General features: G+C 36.3%; 1 protein-coding gene across 1 annotated transcript in view; it reads left to right on the forward strand.

The window, feature by feature from the left end:
• LMBR1 (limb development membrane protein 1) overlaps nucleotides 1–24,058 on the forward strand; it is a 171,952-nt gene that overhangs the window by 123,525 nt on the left and 24,369 nt on the right. The window contains exons 10-14 of the mRNA XM_075550180.1: nucleotides 12,702–12,782; nucleotides 15,155–15,231; nucleotides 15,882–15,959; nucleotides 23,001–23,074; nucleotides 23,314–23,404. Coding sequence (XP_075406295.1) covers nucleotides 12,702–12,782; nucleotides 15,155–15,231; nucleotides 15,882–15,959; nucleotides 23,001–23,074; nucleotides 23,314–23,404 — 401 coding nt within the window. The remainder of the gene's footprint in view (nucleotides 1–12,701; nucleotides 12,783–15,154; nucleotides 15,232–15,881; nucleotides 15,960–23,000; nucleotides 23,075–23,313; nucleotides 23,405–24,058) is intronic.

A 24,058-nucleotide genomic window follows, 5' to 3' on the forward strand; every position in this document is an offset into this window, starting at 1 on the left:
GATGACTAAAGAAAAGAGAAAGAAAAATTATGAATCTACAAAGATTTTGTGCAGTACTTGAACACTTGCAAAGAGTAGGAGTTCTGTGTGAGCATGAAGACAGAAGGAGCCCTGAGCTCTATGCCAGCTGGTAAAGGGCCCCCTCTTAGTATCCACATCATTATGGCAGAGATATCCAAAAGCTCACTATGATCCAAACAAGAATCCCACTCTTTCCTGTCTTTTAGTACACAGCCTCACCTTCACTGGGTGTCTTAAGAGCACCTGGAACTAATGATAATATTTCATCCTTTACTGGTATCCTGGTTATCAGGTCCTTCACATCTTGGAATCTCTTCCCCAAATGCTTCCATATATCCCCAACTGTGTAATTTCCGTCAGTATGGCATATGCTGCAAGCCTTTTCTAGTATATATTAGATAGCTTGGAAGACCTCTCTAATTTTTAACATACCGTTTATACTCCAATATAAGCCGACCCGACTATAAGCCAAGATACCTGGGAAACCAGAAAAACTGATTGACTTGAGTATAAGCCTAGGGTGGAAAATATAGAAGCTATTGGTGAGTTTCAATAATCAAAACAAATGAAAATAAAATTACTAAAAATTGAGACATCAGTGGGGTAATGTATTTAAATATTTATTTTAAATAAAAACATAAAAAGGACAATAAGTCATTTAACATTAGTAAACTGGTTAGCACAGTAAGTGGAAAATAGGTTCAACAAATGCAATAAGGTATCAACAATGATACCTTAAGAGTACTATTCCTTGAGCTCAATCAGCAACCAAGCTAAAATGTAAAGAGTTAAAATCCTTCAAAATTGGATCCTCATCATTATCCGTATCCCAATGCAGAACTTCAGCTGGTGTGAGGTCATCATAGACGCTGTCCTCACTGAGATCGCCGTCATCACCATCACTGCTGTCATTTTCATCAAAGCGCAGTCTTCACTGCCACCCATAGCAATTACTAATACTACATTTCTGGAAGGCACGTCGCACCATGTCTTCTGGAATGTCTTCCCATGCATCTCGAACCCACTTTGCTATTAACTCTATGTCAGGCTTCATGAGATTTCCTCCTTTTGTTAGTCGGGCTTGACCAGATGACATCCATTCATGCCACATCCTTCATACACAGACTTTAAAAGGCTTATTCAAAGATACATGTCATAGGATGGCTCTGATTGGTTAGATGTGAGTAAACAAACATTCAAAGCCCTGCAGTGCCAGCGGGGCTTTGAATGAACAGCGGAGAAACGGCAATCACCCGCGAGATATTGGGTGCTTGTCCCGTTACCTTGGGGCTGGGGGGCCAGCAAGATGTTACACCTCGCTGGGGTATCACTGACCCGTGTATAAGCCGAACCCCAGGTTTTCAGCACACTCGACTTATACATGAGTATATTCGGTAATTTCTTTGTTCTTTAGAACAGAACTCACAAGAGTTGTTTATCATAGATTTCAGTTCGTTGCTTCTGTTTTGTTTTGAACTCACTCTTGCCTGCCCTACTCTGTGGACTCCCTTTCCCTACTTTCCCCAGCTGTTTGTTCCATCCTCACTCTTCATCTTGCTTGAAGAAACTGAGCTCTATCTAGCACCCTTCGCTTTTCCTGTAACTCTGCCATAGTGGTTCTCTTCTTACTCCTATTAACAGCAATCAAAAAAAATATATAGCATAATTTAGAAGTTCAACATATCACTCTCCAGTACTGCCTCTTATTTCTGTTTAGTTCACTTCCTCTAGATCTTTATCTTCTACAGTTCCTCCATATAGAGATTTAACACTCAGCCTTTTTGTACTTAGAAAGGAAGGGCTTTCTATTCCTATAAAGAATTGCAGTCTCGGAAACTCATGGGGCAGTTCTACTTTGCCCTATAACATGTCACTTATAAGATGGCATATACTTTGTCACTGTAAGATGGCATCCACTCGATGGCAATGGGTTCGAGTGTTTGTACTTACATCTGGCAAAGCTCCAACCTTGGTTATGTCTAACATTTCATGTTTATTTGCATTTACATCTGTTCAAGTGTCTAGCCATGGTACACAGTCTTCCTTAAATTTATGTCCCCAAATATCAAAACCATACTCAATGCCTTGAGTCAAGGTTGACTCAGAGAAACCCTATAGGATAGGGTACAACTGCCCCAGTAAGTTTCTGAGATTGTAACTGTTTATGGGAGTAGAAAGCCCAGTCATTTTTTAGCTGAATGGTTTTGAATTGTCAACCTTGCAATTCACAGCCCAATGTGTAAACACTATGCCACCAGAGCGCCTAAATTCATGTCCAGTATCTTAACTTTGCTTTCATTCTTTTAGGTAAATGTTTTATATCTTCTCTTTCCTCAATTTTTTTGGTACCCTCATGCCAATTGATGTCAATGATTCCTATTTTCTTGAGAAAAGAGAAGCTACCTAAACATTTCACAAGCTTACCTTTCCTTCATATATACTCAGATGACTGCAACATCTCCCACACTTGCTCCTGATTTTATGAATGAAATGTTCATGCACTTGGGTAATCCCAGCCCTCCACTATTCCACTATATCGGATTCCATCTCTCCATCTCTTCAGCACAGTAAACTTTAGCAATGGGGCTCATATCTAGCAATTCTACTCTCTCTCTCTCATAACTACTTTTCCCCCCAACTGAACAATTTCCATCAATGTGACACATGGCAACTCTCTTCTAGTAAAGATAGCTAGAAGACATCTCTCTAGCTTTTATTTTATTTATTTTTTATTTTGAACTCTTTTACAAAATTTTTAATTATTTTATTGGGGGCTTATACAACTCTTATCACAATCCATACATACCTCCATTGTGTCAAGGACATTGTACATTTGTTGCCATCATCATTCTCAAAACATTTGCTTTCTACTTGAACCATTGGTATCAGCTCTTAATTTTCCCCCTCCCTTCCCCATCTTCCTTCCTTCACGAACCCTTGATATCATATAAATTATTATGTTTTCATGTCTTACACCATCCGATGTCTCTCTTCACTGCTTTTCTATTGTCCGCCCCCCAGGGAGGGGGTTATATGTAAGTCATTGTGATCGGGTCCCCCCTTTCTTCCCCACCTCCCCTTTTCCCTCCTGGTGGTGTTGCTACTCTCATTATTGGGCCTGAGGGGTTTATCTGTCCTGGATTCCCTGTGTTTCCAGTTCTTATCTGTACCCGTGTACATTGGGCTCATGATAGTGGGGGTGGGGGTTGGGGAGGGAGGAAGCATTTAAGAACGAGAGGAAATTTGTATGTTTCATCATTGCTACACTGCACCCTGACTGACTGCCTCGTCTCCTCCCCTTCTGTAAGGGAATGTCCAGTTGCCTACATATACATACATATCTGCACTCCCCCTCATTCACAATGATAGGATTTTTTGTCCTTCGATGTCTCAGTGGCTTCCTATTTCAATCTGAATAAAATCCAGCTTTTAAAATGGAACCCTAGATTCACCCCCATGTACCACTCTGTCTTCATCCCTCGGGCTTCTCACTGCAGCCTGAGGACGCAGTCTCCTAACTGTGCTTCCACCTCTTTTCTGCCCCTCTGGGTTGACGATATTGGTACTTGACTTTTCCATAGGCAGCATGTCTTTCATGTCTGTTCTTTGGGGTGATTTTTCCTGTTAGCCCTTCTCACAGTGTAGCAGTTAGCCTTGTGACTGTCGATTTCATGTGGCTAAACCCTACTTTTCTAGGAGCCCTATTGGTGCAGTGGGTTACCTGTTCATCAGCTAACCACAAGATCAGCCATTCAAAATTGACAACAGCTTCACAGGAGAAAGATGAAGCTTTCTACTCCTGTAAAGAGTTACAGTCTCAGAAACTCACAGAAGCTGTTCTACCCTGTTAATGGCAGTGAGAAGCCCCACTTTCACATGGTCACTTCTTCCCCTGCTTCCTTGCTTTATTTTTTCATATAGTGCTTTCTACTATCTGACATACTATTATCGTATGCTACAAAATCATAGAAACTTTCATTAAACACAGATAGCAAAATGTGAAACTTTTGTTCTTCAACTTATCTTTCACCCAGGTCTATACACTTCTGAAGGTGTTGTTTATCTCTCTCTGACCCTTTCCTAAAGAAAGCTGAGCTTTTCAAAATATGGCCAGTCAAAATGATGGTTTTGGCATCCTCCAGGGATTCAAATTGTGTGTTCTTGTGAAATGTTCTTTGAATTTTAGGAACATAAAGAAGTTTGAAGAGACGAGATCAGGGCTGTAGATTGATGAGGTAAGGCATCTCCGCAAAATTCTCGCAGGACTGCTCCTGATACTCCGGAAGAGTGAGCAGGTACATTGTTGTGATGGAAAAGGAATTCTTCAGTACATCTTCCTTGGCCTTTTTCTCAGCAGTGTAGTTTTTAATTTTATTAAAACTTCTTTCTAATAAGCCCTTTGGTAGTAATTAGCCTTTTGAGACAGTCTACCAGGATTACCCTTTCGGGATACTTTAAAGACAGTCACCATAACCTTCTGAGTAATCACTCCATCTGGAGTGTAACTAGCCCAGCAGATTACCTCAGAGGCTACTCTTTTGACCAGACCTTATTTTTTCACTTCATCCATGGGACTAAGACACATGTATTCTGGAGAGAACTCGGCTGGAGGCGTTTGCTGATTACAGACGCTGTTGGGAATGCATGAACTGGCACCCTAGGAGCACCACTTGTCCTAGTCTATTGCCTGACTCTCTACACTCAAATGAACTTCTACAGGTGTAAGGATGTCTGCTTCTCTCTTCTCTTCTGTACTTTCAATCCTATATTACCAGATTTACAGTAGGTGTGTAATCAATACTTTTTGCATGATCAAATGAATAAATGAAAAATTCACTAGTGAGAGTTACTTTACTATAGAGATAAAGAAGAAAAGACAAGTAAAATTTTCTGACAAGGAAAAAGACATCACATGGAGAAAGTATTTAGAAAGGCTCATAATAGAAACCTCGGAGGACAAGACATGATTAGGGAACAGGAGGGCCATGTGGACTAGGATGTTAAGCATGATGCAGAAACAAGGCGATTCTCCCCATTCCCACCATTGCTATAGCCATGAACTAAGAACGCTCAAGATTCATTTCTACTTCAAGACCCCTGAAAGTGGCCCAACAGAAAATCTAATTACTTTAATTGGGGTGGAAAATGTTTTATAATTTCTTTCCAGGATTAAGAAGCTACATATGTCATTAGCATGTTTAAATAATGCAGTAGCATTAATTGCAGTAATTAGCTTTCCTGTGTGTACAGCCCATGGGTGTACTGGGTGACGTTAGAAGTACCATAATGAATAGAAATTACTCCTTTTAGTTGTTCAAGTTCAAAACCTTCAGAGTTCTTTTAAAAATATTTATAGCCTTTGAACATAATAGTTCAGCTCTGTTAGATACTATTTTCTCCTTCATAGTAATAAGTTAGGTTATCTTTTTTCCCACAATGTCTTTACTTTTTAAAAATTTCCAGGAAAAATACACAATGTTTTTATGTATGAATTTTTTGTTATACATGCACACTTTTTAATCTTTTTATTGGGGGGGGGTCTTACAAATCTTATAACAATCCATCATTCAATTATATTAAAAACACCTGTACAAATGTTGCCATCAACATTTCCAAAACATTTCGTTTCTGCTTGAGGTCTTGGTATCAGCTCCTTTTTAACCCCCACCCTCCCCCACCCTCTCACCCTGGTGAATCGATGATCAATTATATATTATTATTGTTTATGTTTTGCATTGTCTGTTGTCTACCTTCCACTTTATTTTTTAATTTTTGTATTTTTTATTATAGCAAAATGTACATAGCAAAACATTCGCCATTTCAACCATGTTCATGTGTACATCTTGGTGACATTAGTTACATTCTCTGTTGTCATGCTGCTATAGTCACTATCTGCTTCCATTTTATTTTAATCATCTTTATTGGAAACTGTGCCCTTAAGAAGTAACTCCCCATTTCCCCTTCCTTATCTCTCTTGGTAATCACTAATAAACTTTGGTTTCAATTCTATCTATTTGCCTACTCTGAATAGTTCATCTATGTAGGATCATAGAATATTTGCCCTTTTATAATGGATTTGTATAATTCAGCATGTTTTCAAGGTTCATCCATGCCATAGCATGTATAAGATTTTATTTCTCTTATGTCTGAGTAATATTCTACTCCATGTATATACCACATCTTGTTTTACCAATCATCCCTTGGTGAGAGCGTCTTGATTGTTTCGACCTTTTAGCTATTGTACTACAGTGGATGCAAACATCTGCTTGCATTCCTGCACTCAAGTCTTGAGTGGGATTGTTTGGTCTCGTCATAATCCTATGTTTAATTTTGGGAGAATAGTTTATCAATTTTCGTAGCTATTCCTTTCCTGCTCAGTTCTAATCGTTTTAAAAGCCTATTTCCAATGAAGCTTATATTCTTTATTGTTAAGAGCACAAGGAGTAGAATTATTTTATTTCTATGTTAGATTGCAATACAAATCATGAAAATAGAGGGAACTTAAAAAAACAACACGTACGACTTTTTCATTGTGCTCAGGGAGTTTTCAGAATATTTCCTGGCTTGTTACTTATAACTAAGTTGAGCTTGCCAGACAGTTCATAGCGGTGCTCACCTTTATGATGGTATTTGTAGCTGTTAGTAGCATTCCATCAGAGGTATCTCCTATTGTCATTGGCAAGACTTGCTAATTTGGGCATTGCTTATCTGACGTCTTTCATGTGACATGTTTAATAATAATAAGGCCACTTACGTCAGATTTTATCTTGGGCTCTCCAAATGACTTTCATCTTGACTTTCGCTAGGTATTTGTTTGGATTTAGCAACAATCATTTTAAGAACCCCTTCACTGCATTTACTAATAAAGTGAGAATATCTCAAAAATTTCAAATTCTGGAACCCTTTGAAAAATGACTGGGCTTCACCAGACAGTCTGAAAATGATCATATGTCAGCTTTCATTAAGAGATGACATAGTAAATTGTTATAAGAGCCATAAGAGCCCCCCCTAAATAAAATGATTTATATTTAAAAAGGGAGATTACACAGTTAGTATCATTGACAATGAATATCCCCTTTATGGAAAGGTGGTGGTAGGAAAAATAGTATTTAGTAATATCTTGATTTCCTGAGCTAATGTCAACAATTATAAAAAGTGCCTTCCTAGTAAGATACCAACATTTGGGTCCAAACGATTGAACTATTTTGTGAAAGACACCTTATTACAAGTTTTTCAACTTCTTAGACTGTTTAGTAATTTTTATAACAACAAAACATGAGACAATCATATTATTTGTTGCAAGGTGAAATGAGGGGACTTTTGAGAGATATCGAATAATGTATAATATTGACAGTGAGGAATTCTTTGTAGTAACAGATTTAACCACAGTAATAACCACAGAATAATATAATACTTATCCTGTACTCTTTGAAATTTAGAGAGAATGAAATGTTTTGTACAAATTATCCAAAATTTGTTTCATGCAAGTTGATTTTATGTACATGTACTACTTTTCAGTAACAACCTATATGGGTAATATTATCAATCTTGTAATATATGTAAATATAAAGGTTCAAAAATGACATTAAGATGTATCACTGTATCCAAAGTAGGAAATGAAAGCCAAATCATTACTTTAATAGTATATAGCTTTATACAACATTCCTAGAGTTAGTTGTTTAATATTTTCCATCTTGCTTACAATCATTAATAATTAAAGTTTAATTGAATTTTTACAATTGTATTAAATTTCAAAATTCTCATTATTGGGTTCATGTATAGCCATATTTTGTACATATTGTGAATATGCCTGGAATGGATTAAAACTATTGTTATAATAAAAAACAGTACAGAAAAAGAAATTTAATTTCTGAATTAAATTGTTTTTCTCTTCTATAAATAGTAACCAATGGTTGTCCATGTCATAATAGATGCAATAAAGATGAGGTTTCATTTTTCAAAATTTTTTTGTAGTCTACCTAGTCAGCAGTAGTTCTATAATAAGCAATGAGTATTTTTTTTGTGGAAATGAAGACGTTTTCCCTCTGAATTACTATGAAGGATGTTGAGTTAAAACAATTGTCTAAGTGATTAGATATAAATAATAATTTGTGAAATGATTTCACCTTTACTTTGTTAAAATTTAAGGTAGTAAATTTTAAAATTTGGTAGTGGACTTTTGAATAAACTTTTTAAATGTGCTAAATGTAAAGGTTGAATTAGTTACCAGTTTGTGCTAGAGGTGACTATCTCTAACTAGTATTCTTCATTCTGACACTAAGGTTAGGAAATGGAATTATTTATTATTCTAATTTTTTTAGGGAGAATTTTATTAATATGTTATTTCATTTTCTGGAGAGTCAGGTATTTGAAATAATATATATTTTAAATTAAATAGTTTCTTCTTTTTCACATAAGAATGTCCATTAAGGCTGTCCTATATGTTAAGAAAAGATATAAGACTAATTTACTCATTGAAGAAATGGCAGACTTTGGGAAGTTCTATTATCTTGGAAGAAAAATATTTTCAACACCACACTAGTTTTTCAGCTTAAGAATAAAGCTGGGAAAAGCTGCCTTCAGCTATTAGTTTTCCTGAATCCAAAGAGACGGGTGGGGCAGGATCAAAAATACTTATTTGATCAAAGTTATTGGCTCTGAAGGTATTCTTACCTATGTAAGAAAGATGAAAGGTGTTGTTTTTATTGCATGCTAGTAACAGTGTAATTTTGAACTAATTGGTGTTGAACTGCCAATCACCTAGGGGGAATGCAAATAGATACTCTTACAATTTCCTTTGAGGTAGTGAAATCTTATGTCGGGGGTGGAAGAAAAACAGAATAATACCGTTAAATTGACCTTAAATGAGCTGCTTTGTGGTTTTCTTGGAGAATCCCTTTTTATTTTTCTTGACTAGTCCAAACAGGTTTTGTCTACCAATTTGACTTATTGACTAGACAATGCTGACATTGGACATTTTAGAATCATTTTTTAAAGTTAAGTAATGATGATACAGTTCTTCAGGATACTTTGCTGATTTTTTTAGGTACAACTTAAATTCACACATTTCAGTATTTATTTGCAGTGTATTAAGATTCTTTATAATAACCATCACTTCCTTGTGGTCATCATAATGAAATATTATGTCCCCAATCTCATTTTTCTCACTGAATTATTACTATACAATAAAGGATTGTAATATCTTTGTGTGTGTGTATGTGTTATTTCAGATGAATCTAGCCATTTAACAAAAACAAAAAACAGTTCAAAGAATTTATTCTTGGTTCTTGTTAAGTCAGTGTTTGTTATTTACCTATTATGTACCCATAGACTAGTCAATTTGAGTCACTTGATGGCAGCAAATTTATTGTGTGCTTAGCATTGTGTTATATAAAGGTAAACAAAACACACAGCATTTTGATTAAAGTAGTATTCAAAAATACCACTTTAGTTATTTTTTGTTGCAGAAAAAGCATACATTTAGCGGTCTCCCTCCCTCGTTGACTGCCATTGAGTTGATGCCAACTCATAGTGACCTCATAGAATAGGCTAGCGCTGCCCTGGGTTTTCCCCGAGTGTGTCTGTTGAGACAAGGAGAAAGCCCTATCTTTCTCCCATGGAGTGCCTGGTGGTTTTGGATTGCTGACCAACATGTAACCACTATGCCACCAGTGCTCCATTTAGTAGTTTAGACATTTGTATCCACAAAGTAGAACATAAAAAAATGTCTTCTTACTTAATTCACATTGATAGCAAAATATTGTATCTACCCTTTTTGATTACTCATTACTTTTTCCTAGCATTGAACTGGTTACTAGAACGGTACTTCTTTAGAAGTATGAAGAAAGAAACGTAGTAGAATTTGCTCTAATAAATCATATAGATACATTAGATGCAGACTTTAATATTTAAAAATTAGAATAAAAAATAAAATGCATTTGTCACTTAAACTCTTATATTGTAAAAAAGTGTTGATGTCAAAGATACTTGAAAATCATATAATGTTGTGCCATCTTCCTGTGAATCTCTTCATTTTATGGAAATGCCCACTGATCCTGTAACAATTGTTTGTTTCCTTTTTGGCTGCCAGAAACTCAAAACTAAATTTGTAGTCAAACTTTTTAGCACCTTTGGGTTATCTGGAATATTACCTTACTATCTTTTACCTCTACTTTCTATTCACTCGATATTGAAAAGTAAAATAATTATACATCTGAGACCTGGAAATACCATCTAACATTTCAATGCATTTGAGACCCCAGGTTCTCTAAGAGAAAAGAGTCTTGGTTTTCTCCCCACTTTAGTCATAGACAGGACCAGGAGAGGAGATGCAGAAAAGAGTAACTGTTCTAGAAAGCTGGGATGAAACTGTGGTTTGATGATTGAGGAATTGCCAACTTATGTTTCTCCCTGGCTGTACCATTTTATAATTCAATGATGGATTTACAATCTAGTAATGGGTGAGGTTTCCAATTTCTCCAGATCCTTGTCAACACCTGTTTTTTGTTTTTATTCAGAGCCATCTCAGAGAGTGTAAAGGGATATCTCATTGTGGTTTTAAAAAATGATTCATATTTCACTGAGTTTTCAATGAAATTTTACATAGCAAATTTGGTTCCCATTTAACAATTACTCTGCAAATTGTTCAGTGACATTGGTTACAATTTCCACAATATATCATCATTCACATTATTTTAATTTTCAGTAGTCTAATTTTTCTGTTCCCATTACCTTTACCTCTTTGCTTTGGAATAAATGTTTACCCTTTAGTCTTATATGCAAAGGTAAGTCAAAGAGTATTGCTACAAAAATCATAGAAACTTTTATTTAACCAAAACATCAAATGATGAAACAGTTGTCTTTAGAAATATTCTCAATCTAGGTTCACACACATCTTTCTCGACCTTCCCTCAAAGAATTCTGTGCTCTTTGATTTATACCATATCAAAACAGCAGATTGGCACCCTCCAAGAACTCAAATCACGTTCCTTTTAACTGTTATTTGAGTGTTGTGGGGACAAAATCTGCAAGGGAAAGCTCAGAGCTTGTGTGGTGGCTAGGGTAAGGTTCCCAGTGAGATTCTCCTGAGACAGCCCTTGCTACCCCTCAATAATAATCGAGTAGTGTGGGGTTGCCAAGTGATTCCTTGGGACAACTTCTTCTGGCCTTTCCTCACCAACCAATATATTTTTCAATTTTTAAAGAACTTCTTCCTAATAAGCCCCATCATTATCCCGTGTCCTTCGAGGCAGTCTATCATGAGTATCTCTGGAGTGAAATAAAACACCCAGCTACCATAACCTTCTTTGCTGATCTCTGTGCCTTGAATTTGACTAGCCCAGCAGATCCCACAGAAGCCATTGTTTAGAATGGGATTGGTGGTGAAGTCTGGTAAGAATTATTTTACCCCACCAGCCATACTACAGGAGAAAAATAAGGTTATCTGCTACTGTACAGAGTTATAGCTTCAGAAGTCCTGTATAGGGTTGTATTGGAGTTAATGACAGTGGGTGCAGATTTTAGTGAGTTTAATAAGATCAGTGGATTACTGAGAAGACTTGTCTTCAGCTGTCCACTGATCACAGAGACATGTTTAAACATATTTTATCTGGGATAAAGGTATGTATAAACTGGAACTCCAGTAGAAATATTTTTGGTACACGCTGTTGGTGACTTTTAAAGCAGCACAGTGTTCACAGGTGTATGAGGCAGTCTGCCATCTAACTGAAAGGGGTCCTCCGGGAGTAGTTTTAGTTCAGAGGTGAAAAGGTATTCACCTTTGAACTAAGAGCACTCGCCTCATACATTTTTCTAATTTCAATTTATCCACTTAATCTGGACTTGTTAAGAATTTGAGTTTTGTTCTGCTTCCATCTCTTGTGTCCTTAACGGCTAGTCCTGGCAGGCACACACAATCTACTTCTGCTTTCAGGTCAGAGGAGACCCCCAAGTTTGTGTATACTTGTACTCTTTGTTTTATCAATTAGTTTCGTCTTTGAGCCTGTGGTTTCCTGCTTTGTCTTTTCCTCCAAACAAGGAAAGACCAATTGCTTTGTCTTACCTGATCGCTCAAAACCTTTTTTAGATCCCAGATGGTACTTCCTACATGAAAATGTAGAACATAAACATTATGAAGGATATTATAATCTAGTCCCACAGGACTATGGTCTCTTATGAGTCAGAGGGACTCCAGGGCATTGAGCAGGAATCAAGTGGCACGTTAATGTATATATGATCTCATTGCTATAAAGGGTATAATGTCTTACATGTATTATTTACTTATATGTATCTTTTTATGAATATAAAGGAGAGTCAGGAAATATTTACTAAATTGTTAACAACTGTCACCTTAGAGAGTTGGAAGTGCAATGAAAGAGGCATTTCTTGATTTTCTTTAGAAAATAAGTATATGATACTTTCTTATTAAATAATGAATCATAGAATCTTAACAAAATAAGAAACTGTCTTAGAAACTTCAGGCTTAATTATCAAATACATGGAAGTTTTTAGTGCTAAAGAAATGGGTACATTTTTCTGTGAATCACAACAGCATTTTTTTATAGCCAATTATCAGGATTTGCAATGTGTTGTTTTACATTTTAACTTACTGTAAAGCCTAATTGGTGTATAGGGCTAGGGATTCAGTTGTTATACTTCTAAAACACTTTTTCTTTGGATAGGCGTATCTTCATCAGTGGAATACAGTATAATGGAGTTAGAACAAGAACTTGAAAATGTGAAAACTCTGAAGACAAAACTAGGTATTGTACATTTTCTGTGTCTGATTTTTGTACTGGTCATAATTTCTTTTTAGAGACTTACATAGTCTAAAATGTGAGAAAATAAAGAGAATTTTTAGTTTATGTTAGGAGTGTCTAATATATACAGATTATTGATAAAGACTGTTTTAGTTTGGGGAAGAGATGAATAAAGTTTATTTTCTTTGTTTGCGCTGTTTTGAATATCTGCGAAATGGCCCCTCAAAGAAAACAACACTCTATGATGTTATATTTTAATCAGTTATAGATGTATTCTGCTGATAACTGATTGACACAATGATTTAAAGCAACAGATTTACTTTTACTTTTCTTATAATAGACACTTGCTGTTTTGGGTTTAATGTTTCGATGACACCAGACCGTCATTTCAGTCTCCAAGCTTTACTCTCATCAGGATGATTGCCTTTACTTCACCCCCAGCCATTTTGTCTGAAATTATTAATTCACTGAAAGAATAATTTTTGGTGTTGTTGATTTATTTTTGTTTATAATTATTATTCCTCTTAAATTCTTTCTCTGCTAATTTTTTATTAGTTTGTGACTTAATTTTCTTTTAAGATAATTTGAGATTCTATTAATAGATATTTTTTTCATTGTTTTTCATAGTTCTTTCTTTGTAACATGCATTTATTGATATGAATGTCCTTCAAAGAAAATTTGGATGAGCTCCTCAAATTTTAATGCTGTATTTTTGTTATTATTTAGTTTAAAATACTTTCTAAAAGTATGATTTTTGTTTTTTTATCTCATGTATTATTTAGAAGTATATTGGTTAACTTTAAAACATGGGTATTTTCTGGTTATCATTTTGTGACTAATTCCACTACGATCAGAGAACATTTGCAGTGTTTTTCATCCTTTGAATTGTGTTAGGAATTACTTATATACCCAGAGTATGGCCAATTTTGATAAATATACCATGTGTACTTGAAAAGAACATGTATTCTGTTATGTCATTTTGAGATGCTTGCCTCTTTCTGTCTCTGCCTCTTATTTCCTCCCCGTCATTCTTTCCTCCCTTTCTTCCCTCTTCTGTAGTCTTTTGTGTGCTTGTCAATTAGGCTAACTCTGTTAATTGCATTAGTTAGATTATCTATCCTTCCTAATTGTATCTCCTTTTATTGAGAAAGATGTTTCAAAGTGTTCCATGACTACTGTGAAGTTGTCTACTTCTTTTATTTCTGACAATGTTTGTTTATATTTTGAATGTATGCTATTAGTTATTTACAGATTTGCATCGTGCCATCGCCCTTATCAGTAAACTCTTTAATCATGAAATATTCCTGTTTATTTATAAGGATGCTTCTTAGTTTCACGTTTACTTTTAGCTTAGCTACATCAGCTGTCTTTATTTAGCAAAGTAGCTACAATCTTATTTTTCCATATGGTAAAGGTATATTTCTGGTAATTACTATATTAAAACTAAGAAATAACCAAAATCTTTGAATTAGAGGATAGTTCATTTCTATTTTAAATAGTTATCAATAGATTTATTACTTATTGCTCTCTTATCCAACTTGTTTATGTTCTTTTTTTCATATATTCTTTTGAATTAATTTTTAAAAATTATTCTATTTGTCTATTAAGTGATATACATATACCCTGCTGCTGCTTTGTATGATTAAGTCCATTTATAGTATGATCCTTTAGGACAGAGTGGAAATGCCCGATAGGGTTTCCTAGGCTATAATATGTACAGGAGCAGGCAGATTGCCAGGACTTTTCTCTCACAGAACTACTGTGGCTTCCAAACCTTTGACCTTTCAGATAGCAGCCAAAAGTTTAACCCTAGAAACCCTTTGGGACAGATCTACGCTATAGGGCTGCTATGAGTTGGAATTCACTCTGTAACAAAGGGTATATGATCATAATCTCTTAAATTATTGTGAATTTGGTAACCTAAAACTCCATTGCTGCCCTCCTAGGCTCTGTTGAGTTTGCTGAAAGCTTTGCTTTAACATCTTTTTCATTTATTTACTGATTTCTGAGCCTCATAGAATCCAGGCCAAATATTCATTAGTAAATGCCTTGCTGGGAAAAATAATGCAATAGTCTTACCTCAGTATATTTTATAGGATATTGGCTTTCAAGTTTTGGTTGTCTTGATAGTGCTCTGATAATGTCATATAATTATTTTTAATTAAGTTGATCTATCTTTCCCCTTTATTCTTACATTGGGATATAATTTATCATAGCTACAAGTTTATTTTAGAAAACTGGAAGTGTTTCTCCCTAGAATATGGAGCTATAGGAGATTTTATTCCTGTTACTTTATTCACTCAATATATATAAACATGTGAATCTGGAGAAATATTTTGGAAATTGTTGAAATACTTTATTTTATCTTCTAATAGAGAGGCGAAAAAAGGCTTCAGCATGGGAGAGAAATTTGGTATATCCTGCTGTTATGGTCCTTCTTCTTATTGAGACAGTAAGAACTTGTTTGTTTAGTAAAATAAAACAAATTGTTTTTTATTTATTTTGGCATTTGAGTATGTTATGGACCAAATGGTTTCTAGTAAACTTCTTTCCTAGAATTGAAATCCATTTATACCTATATTTGTAAAAATTCAATAGAAGAAAAATGGAAATTAATGATAATTTAAAGAAAGTCCACAGGATTATCTATTTCCCCATGAAAAAAAGAAACCAACAAAACTTGGGCTTCTACTTTACTGAAAGCTAAGAAAAGATGAGATGTTGCCAATGTTTTTCTTCAAACTCTGTAATAATAGAGAATGAAAATTATATTATGAAATCAGATCTGGTAATATTTTACCATGTTTAAAATATTTCAGCTTTTAAGTTGCTTCTGCTGCCCTCCAAAAAATGGTGAGATCAATTATTAAATTGATCTGGATGTTATTAATATTTGTCATGAGCTTTACATGATAATAATTTGGACAATCTTTTAATATATATATGGAATTTTTGGAGATAGTCCTGTTGATTTGTTATAATATGTAGAATTCCAGTCTATACTGCTTTTTTATTTATTCTATACTGATTTTAATATATGTGTGGTGATTTTTTTAAAAAGTCCTTGAAATTGAGCTCTAACAGCTACTTTTTGTCTTGTAGTCCATCTCGGTCCTCCTGGTGGCTTGTAATATTCTTTGCCTATTGGTTGATGAAACCGCAATGCCAAAAGGAACCAGGGTAAAGTAAACTGCTTTAATATGCCTTTCTTTTACAAAAATGTGTTGTATATAGACCCCTGAATCTTTTGAAAAAGTAAATGAAAGCATTCACTTTTGAGTGTACATTGAGGGTAAGTCAAAAGTGTTGCTACAAAATCATGAAACCTTTTATTAAACAAAAATACTCAAATATGAAGCTATTATTTCTCAGCACATCCTTCATCTAGGTCTATGCGCTTTGGAAGGCAATGTGTCTGTTTCTCTACTCTCTCCCTTAGGAGCCCTGGTGGTGGTGTGGATTACATGGTGAGCTGCAAATTGAAAAGTTAGCAGTTTGAACCCACTAGCCACTTCATGAGAAAAAAGGTGAAGATTTACAGCCTTGGAAACCCAAAGAGGCAGTTCTTCTTTGTCTTATTGGGTCACTATGAATCAAAATGAACTTAATGGCAATGAGTTATTAGGTTGGAGTTTAATCCTTTGCTGAAATATTCTGTGTTCTTCAATTTATTCCACATCCAAACAAAAGTTTGGGCATCCTCAAGGGGACCTAAATCTTGTTCCTTTAAATGATTTCTTAAGTTTTTGGAATAAAAAGCAGTCTGAAGAGGGCAGTATGAGATTTGCACGGTAGATGGATACCTGTGCTACTCTTGAAGAATAAATTCCTGAGTGTCTCTTCACGGGCCTTCACTCACCCAATGTAGCTTTCAGTTTTTAAAACTTCTTCATAGTAAACTCCTGTGGTTGTCCTGGGTCCTTCCAGAAAATCTATCCAGGTTACTCTTTTGAGATCTTAAAAATCAGTTGTCATAACCTTCTGAGCTACCCTCTCTGCCTTGCATGTAACTGTCCCGGCAAATTCCCTGTTTTGATTGCCCCTTTGTTTTTTTGTTTGTTTTGTTTTTTTAATATTTTGAACTATTTATTTCTTCTTTTTTAAAATCATTTTATTGGGGCTCATACAACTCTTATCACAATCCATACATACATCAATTGTGTAAAGCACACTTATACATTTGTTTCCCTCATCATTCTCAAAATTCGCCTTCCGCTTGGGTTCCTGGAATCAGCTCCTCATTTTCCTTTTTTCCCCTCCCTCTCCCTCCCCACTCCCCCCTCCCCCCTCCCCCTCCCCCTCCCTCATGAACCCTTAATAATTTATAAATTATTATTTTATCTTATCTACACTGCCCGGCATCTCCCTTCACCCATCCCCTGTTGCCCATCCCCTAGAGAGAGGTTATATGTAGATCCCCATGATTGGTTCCCCCTTTCTACACCTCCAGGTTCCCTCCAAGTATCGCCACTCTCACCCTTGGTCCTGAGAGCTTCATCTGTCCTAGATTCCCTGTGTTTCCAGATCCCATCTGTACTGCTGTGCATCCTCTGGTCTAACCAGGTTTGCAAGGTAGAATTGGGATCATTATAGTTGGGGGAGGAAGCATTTAAGAACTAGAGGAAGGTTGTAAGTTTCATTATTACTACACTGAACCCCGAGTGACTCATCTCCTCCCCACTACTCCTCTGCAAGGGAGGTCCAGCTGTCTACAGATGGGCATTGGGTCCCCATCATGCGCTTCCCTCATTCACGATGCTATGATTTTTCCCTCCCGCCTTTTATGCTTGAAACCTGGTCCCCTCGGCCCTTCATGATCACACATGTTGGTGTGCTGCTTCCATGTGGGCTTTGTTGCTTCTGGAATAGATGGCTCCTTGTTTAGTTTCAAGCCTTTAAGTCCCCAGACGCTATATCTCTCGATAGCCAGGCACCATCAACCTTCTTCACCACACTTACTTATGCACACATCCGTCTTCAGCATTTTTGTGGGGAAGGTGAACACACAATGATGGTTTTTGTTTTTTGGTGTCTGCTACCTGATCCCTTCGACACCTTGTGCTCACATAGGCTTGTGTGCTTCTCCGTTGCCCCTTTGTTTTGAAGGCACCCAAATGAGACTAAGACAAGCATTCACAGAGACATATGTGAATGTGTTTGATTTGGAGTAAGCCTGTGCATAAATGAACTAGGAGCTTTGGTGGTATTGTGGGTTAAGCATTTTGACTGTTATAACCAGTTGGTGGTTCAAACCCTCCAAAGATTCTTTGAGAGAAAGATGAAGCTCTCTGGTCTTAAGAAGATTTATAGTCTTTGAAACCTCATGGAGTAGTTCCTTGTTGTCCTATAAGTTCACTATGAATGGAGATACTATCAGCAATACTTCTAGGCTTACCTTTTTATATACTTCAAATTATATGAATTTCTTCATGCAATGAATATTTATAAACTGTATCTATGGCTTTTTATATTATTTTATTTTATGTTTTTACTTTATTTTTATAAACAATGATATGAAAAAACAAAAATTACTTCTCCTTATACAATTTCATCTTTTTCCCCCACAAATGTCATAACTTCCTTTAAGATTGAAGTCTAAATTTGCATATCAGAATTTATTCTGGCATTACTGAAATTTGTATTGGTGATTCTTTAAGGAAATGTATACCAGTGTGATTATTTTAGTTGCCTTTGAGTTGAATTTTGATTAATACAGAGCTACCCCATATCACTTCCCCATATGGTTTTCTAGACCATAATCATTATGGGAGATTATCAGGTTTTTCTTCCCCAGAGCTGCTGAGTGAGTTTGAACCACTAACCTTTTGGTGAACAGCTCAATGCTTATCTGTCACCTTCTCAGGACTCCTTTAAATAGTGGTTTATAAAGAGTGTATTGCATGAATTCATTGGGCTTGCAGAGAGTTCAAAGAGATACCTTATTCATGCTGAAAGTCATGTATTTTATAAAACTGCATCATAATGTATAATTATTGGAAGAGAAGTCAGTTGTTTTCATGAATAACTTTTGTCTCTTTTAAATTAGTGATTTTATTCTATCAATTCATCTATTTGGATATATCCTTCATATAGAAGAGAAAGCCCAAACCAAACTCATTGCTATCAAGTCAATTTAAATTCATAGCTACCCAAGCTTTGTAAATATGTACAGCAGCAGGCAGTCTCATTGTTCTCCAGCTGGTGCAGCTGCCAAGTTTGACCCTTCGGCCTAGCAGTTAGCCACCTAGCACCTTAAGTGGATGATCATTACCACTAACTAGCCATATTGGATATACTTTTTTTCCCAGGACTTAAGGTCATGTTTTTGATACTTAAAGCTCCTTGCTGTTGAGTCAGTTCTGATTCATGGTGACCCTATGTGTCAGAGAACTATTCCCTAGGGCTTCCAAAGCTGTATTTATAGTATTTATAAGTATTTATAGGAGCAGAAAGCACAAAGCCTAGTATGTCTCCTGGGGAGCAGCTAGTAGGGTTTGAACTACCAACCTGGTGGTTAACATCAGAGTACCACTTCTGCAGAGTCACCAGGGTTTTAAAAAAGATATTTAGTTGTTTGTAGGTACTGTCAAGTTGTTTCCAACTCATAGAGACTCTACATGACAGAATCAAAGCACTGCCTGTCTGGGCCCTCACTATCCTCACAATGTTTCCTCCTTTTAAATATAGTGTTATAAATATAATATATATCAAATATGCTATATTTGATAAAATGCTATTTAGAATGTATGCATCTGTTCAGGTGTTCATGGAGAATATTGGTCTCTGTTCCTGTTGGGTACCCTTGATTCGGGTCCGACTGAGGGAGGGACCCTGTGTACAAGAGAAGGAAATATTGCTGGGTCCTGTACCATCCTCACAGCTGTTGGGATATTTTGAGTTCACTGTTGCAGCCACTGTGTCCATCCATCTCTTGAGGGGCTTCCTCTTTTTTGCTGACCCTCTGCTTTACCAAGCATAATTCCTTTTCCAGGGACTGCTCTCTCCTGATAACATACCCAAAGTACATGGCCTCAAGTTTTGCCATCTTCGCTTTTAAGAAACATTCTTGCTGTACCTCTTCCAAGATAGATTTTGTTTGGGGGTTGGGGGGTAACCAGGTGATGTTCAGTTGGGATGGGGTGAGAAGAGCAAGGACTTTCCTAGGAGAATTGCATTGGGATACCTTACTCTCTTCACTCTATAGCCCTGATCTTGTCCTTTCAGGTTCCTTTTTGGTCTTACAACTCAAAGAACACTCAAATGGAAGGTCATTTGAGTCCCTAAAGGATGTCATTATTATGTCATGTAAATCAGAGTGCAGGAATCTTCAAGGAATGCTTAGAAAAATGGAAGCACAAACTTCAGAAATATATAGCCATAAAAATATAATAAAACAAAATTGTCCTTTAAAAAATATGTGTAGACCTAGATGGAGAGTATGTGAGAAACATTATCTTCACATTTTGATATTTTTATTTAGTGATGGTTTATATTATTTTGTAGCTAATATTTTTGGCTTACCCATGGGGGAAAATATATATCACATGTTATTTGGTTGAAAGGATATTTCTAGGAGTAGCTTCAGTTTCAAGTTTAAAAGCTATCTTAGAGAGTTAGTTTTTGGCATACCTCTAATCCAGTGATTCTCAACCTTCCTAATGCCATGACCCTTTAATACAGTTCCTCATGTTGTGGTGATCCCCCCCAACCATCAAATTATTTTAGTTGCTACTTCATAACTGTAATTTTGCTACTATCATGAATCAGACGACCCCTGTGAAAAGGTTGATCAACCTCCAAAGAGGTCGTGATCCACAGGCTGAGAACCGCTGCTCTAATCTCAATCCAATAGATAGAGACAGTTTAAGAAATTGAGTTTTATTCTATAATGCCCCCCCTACCCCATTTTATCAGGGTACAAATCTTTGTCCTTAGCAGAATGATGAGTAGTGGTAGCCAGGCACCATCGAGTTCTGTTCTCAGGGCAGAGGAGAGCAAAGTTCGTGTATCCTCATACCATTGGTTTTGTAGACTAATTTCATCTTTGAATCTTTGGTTTCCTACTTTGTCTATTTTTCCAGAAGAGTAAAGACGAATTGTTATGCCTTAAGTGGCTGCCTGTAAGCTTTAAAACCCCCAGATTCTATTCCCTGAACTAAAATGTGGTGTTTTAAGCATTATGAATTGTATGATCAAGTTGTTTTGGAGACTTTAATCTGACAGCTTCAAATCCAGTAAATCAATCACACAGGCATTTGGTTATGTCTAGGAGTACCTGTAACTGTGCCCCCTATGTGTTTTATTATATAAGGGCAACCACATACATTAACATCCATATGCCTATAATCACTCTGAGTAGTGCTGGTGGTAGAGTGGGCGACACATTGGAAACCCCAAAGTGTCCTGCAGAGTCAGTACAGACTCGATGGCAGCGAGTTTGTAGTTAGAGTCAGGTTTTAAATCCTTAGAGAAGCCTAATTGATTGTGATGATGATTGTGCAACTCTCAATATGAATTGTATGATATGTGAATTATATGCCAATAAAAGTGTTAAATAGAAAAATAATCCTTACAGAAGCTGACAATCTCATCTTTTTCCTGGAGCTGCTGATGGATTTGCACTGCCAACCTTGCGGTTAGCAGCATAATCTTTAATTCACTACATCATTAGGGTTCTGCTTTGCCCTACATGGTCACTCTGAGTTGGAACTGACTTGGCAATGGATATAGATACACCTCTATGTTCACACACGTATACGAGGGGGTACCCATCAACACTGGAATTGTGCTGGGTGGGGCAGAGCTTTCGTAGTATGCATTTTTCCTGAGTGGATAAAAATGTTGACAAAATTCGTGCACTTGTGCTTGAAGACTGACAATGGACCGTTAAAGAGATGGGGAATTATCTGGACTATCGTTCAGCAAATTTTAATGGAAAATTCGGAAATGAGAAGGGTTGCTGCGATATTTGTGCCTTGGGTTCTGACCGACCAGGAAAAAGAGCGTTGAGTAGAAACATGCTATGCTTTGAAAGAAAAGCTCCGAAATGACCCAGACTGTTTTTCCCCAGGGTCATTACTGGTGATGAGACATGGTGCTATTATTATGACCCTGAAAGCAAAAATCAATTAAGCCAGTGGAAATGCCATCTTCACCTCCCAAAAAAAGCTTGTCAAGTGAAATAAAAGATCAAGACGATGCTCATTTGTTTCTTTGATGTGAGGGGATAATGCATTTGGAGTTTGTTCCACCAGTTCGGATTTCCATCTTTAGGTTCTGAAAAGATTGAGTAACAGTGTGTGACAAAAAAGTGCCTGATTTGTGGCAGACAGGGCACTGGTTTTGCCCTCATGACAATACACCTGCTCAGGCAGCCATCTCAGCAGGCCAGTGTTTGGCAAAAAACAGCATGCCTCTCTTGCCCCACACACCTTACTTACCTGACCTTCCTCCATGTGACTTGTTTTTGTTTCCATGAATGAAGAGAGACATGAACGAGGACTGTGAATTGTAGACCTAGAAGAGGTGAAGGAAAAAACATGAGGGAGGTGCTGTTGTCAGCTATCCAAACAGATGAGTTTGAGAAATGTTTCCAAGGATGGAATCACAGATTTGACAGATATCTTAAGTATAATGGAAAGTACTTTGAAGGTGATAAGGTTGTTTTGTAAAAAAATTAAATACATAACTTGGGGGTTGGGTAGGAATTCCATTTTTCTTTGGGTACTCCCTCGTGTAATGTTTTTAAGGTCATCTATCATTTGTCTTCATGGCTGTTACTATATTTATGAATATACTAAATTCTTTGAATGGGGAAGAAAAATTGAAATATATAAGGGATAGTTCTGTGATGGTTTCAAATCGTGCGATGCCACAGGACTCCTGCAGCTTCATTTTTCTATTCCATCTTTTAAAATTCTCCAAATAAAAACTGTTCAGTTTCATAACAGCAATAATTATAACCATTTTGATAAGTCATTACCTCACATTTGAGCTAAATCAGAAAACCTCGAGGTTATTAAATTGCTATTATGGTAGTTGAATTAGTTAACTAGCTTAATCTAATGTTCCCCTTTATTGGCTTTTATTATTTCAGAGTATTTGACATTTCTAATTTCAACTGCCCTATTTATGAAAAAACAATTATAGGGAAAAACAAGTTTAGGGAAACCAAATGTGATGGTGTCATTGAATCCTCAAAAGTGTTTTTGTGTTTTCCAGGGCCCTGGAATAGGAAATGCCTCCCTTTCTACTTTTGGTTTCGTGGGAGCAGCACTTGAAATCATTTTGATTTTGTATCCTTTCTTTAAGTAAAGATTCTGTCTTTTAACCAGCATTCTGTCAAGTTTTCTGGGACAGTGGTAATTTACTAAGACACTTGCCTAGAAGAAAAGAGAACAGGCCAGTCTTCCTCAAATGCTTCAAGTGGTTTTTTGTTTTGTGTTTCCTTTGAGCCTTTAGACTTTGAGGAGACTGTTGAGAACTTAGGGATACTTGCATTCTTTTGGACAATTTTCCGCCTTAATTCTCACAGCTATCTTATGGTGTCCTCTGTGGTTGGTTTCTATAGCCTCCGATTTTTTGGAAACTTCACTCCCAAAAAGGATGACACAACTATGACAAAGGTAAAGTATAGTCTTAGATGACTCTGCCTCCCTTGTGCCTTCCAAAACAAACCAGTGTTTTATTTAGTAATTGCCCTGAATTGTTCATTTGCAGTGATAGGTGTTTGTTTGTAAGTTGCGTAAACACAAACTGGAAGATTTTCAAAATGCTGACTGAGCGGGAAAGGATGTGCTCTGTTTAATTTGGATGGCATCCATTCACTTGTAAAATGCATGGAACTGCAGAGCTTGTTAACTGGCTATAGAAAGCTAGTGAAAGGACTTTTCTCCTCTAAAGAAAACGTATTGCTAATGAGTAACTTTGATTGTGCTAACTGTACCTCTGAGAGCTTGTTTGAAATCTGAAGAACTTAGTTGCTACAAGTATTAGAGACAAAGTATTTCAAATTTGAATAATTAAAGTAAGATGGAAGAGTCCTATTCAGAAACATTTTGTAGTCTGAGGCTAATTTACTTTCCTCAATATGGTATTGGCTTCAGAATAATAAAGGCTGTTATTTTATGTCCGGGCTGAATCTTTGTAAAATATTCCCACAGACTGGATAATGAAGACTTACTAGCAAGAGCTGCTGGCTTGTTTTCTTATTTTGTCTTCCATATTTTTAGCTTATTCTAAAGGGAGAAGTTATTTTGTGTGTGTGTAAAGTTTATTTA

Source organism: Tenrec ecaudatus, chromosome 5 (assembly GCF_050624435.1).
Source record: "Tenrec ecaudatus isolate mTenEca1 chromosome 5, mTenEca1.hap1, whole genome shotgun sequence".
In the NCBI taxonomy this organism is placed as follows: domain Eukaryota; kingdom Metazoa; phylum Chordata; class Mammalia; order Afrosoricida; family Tenrecidae; genus Tenrec; species Tenrec ecaudatus.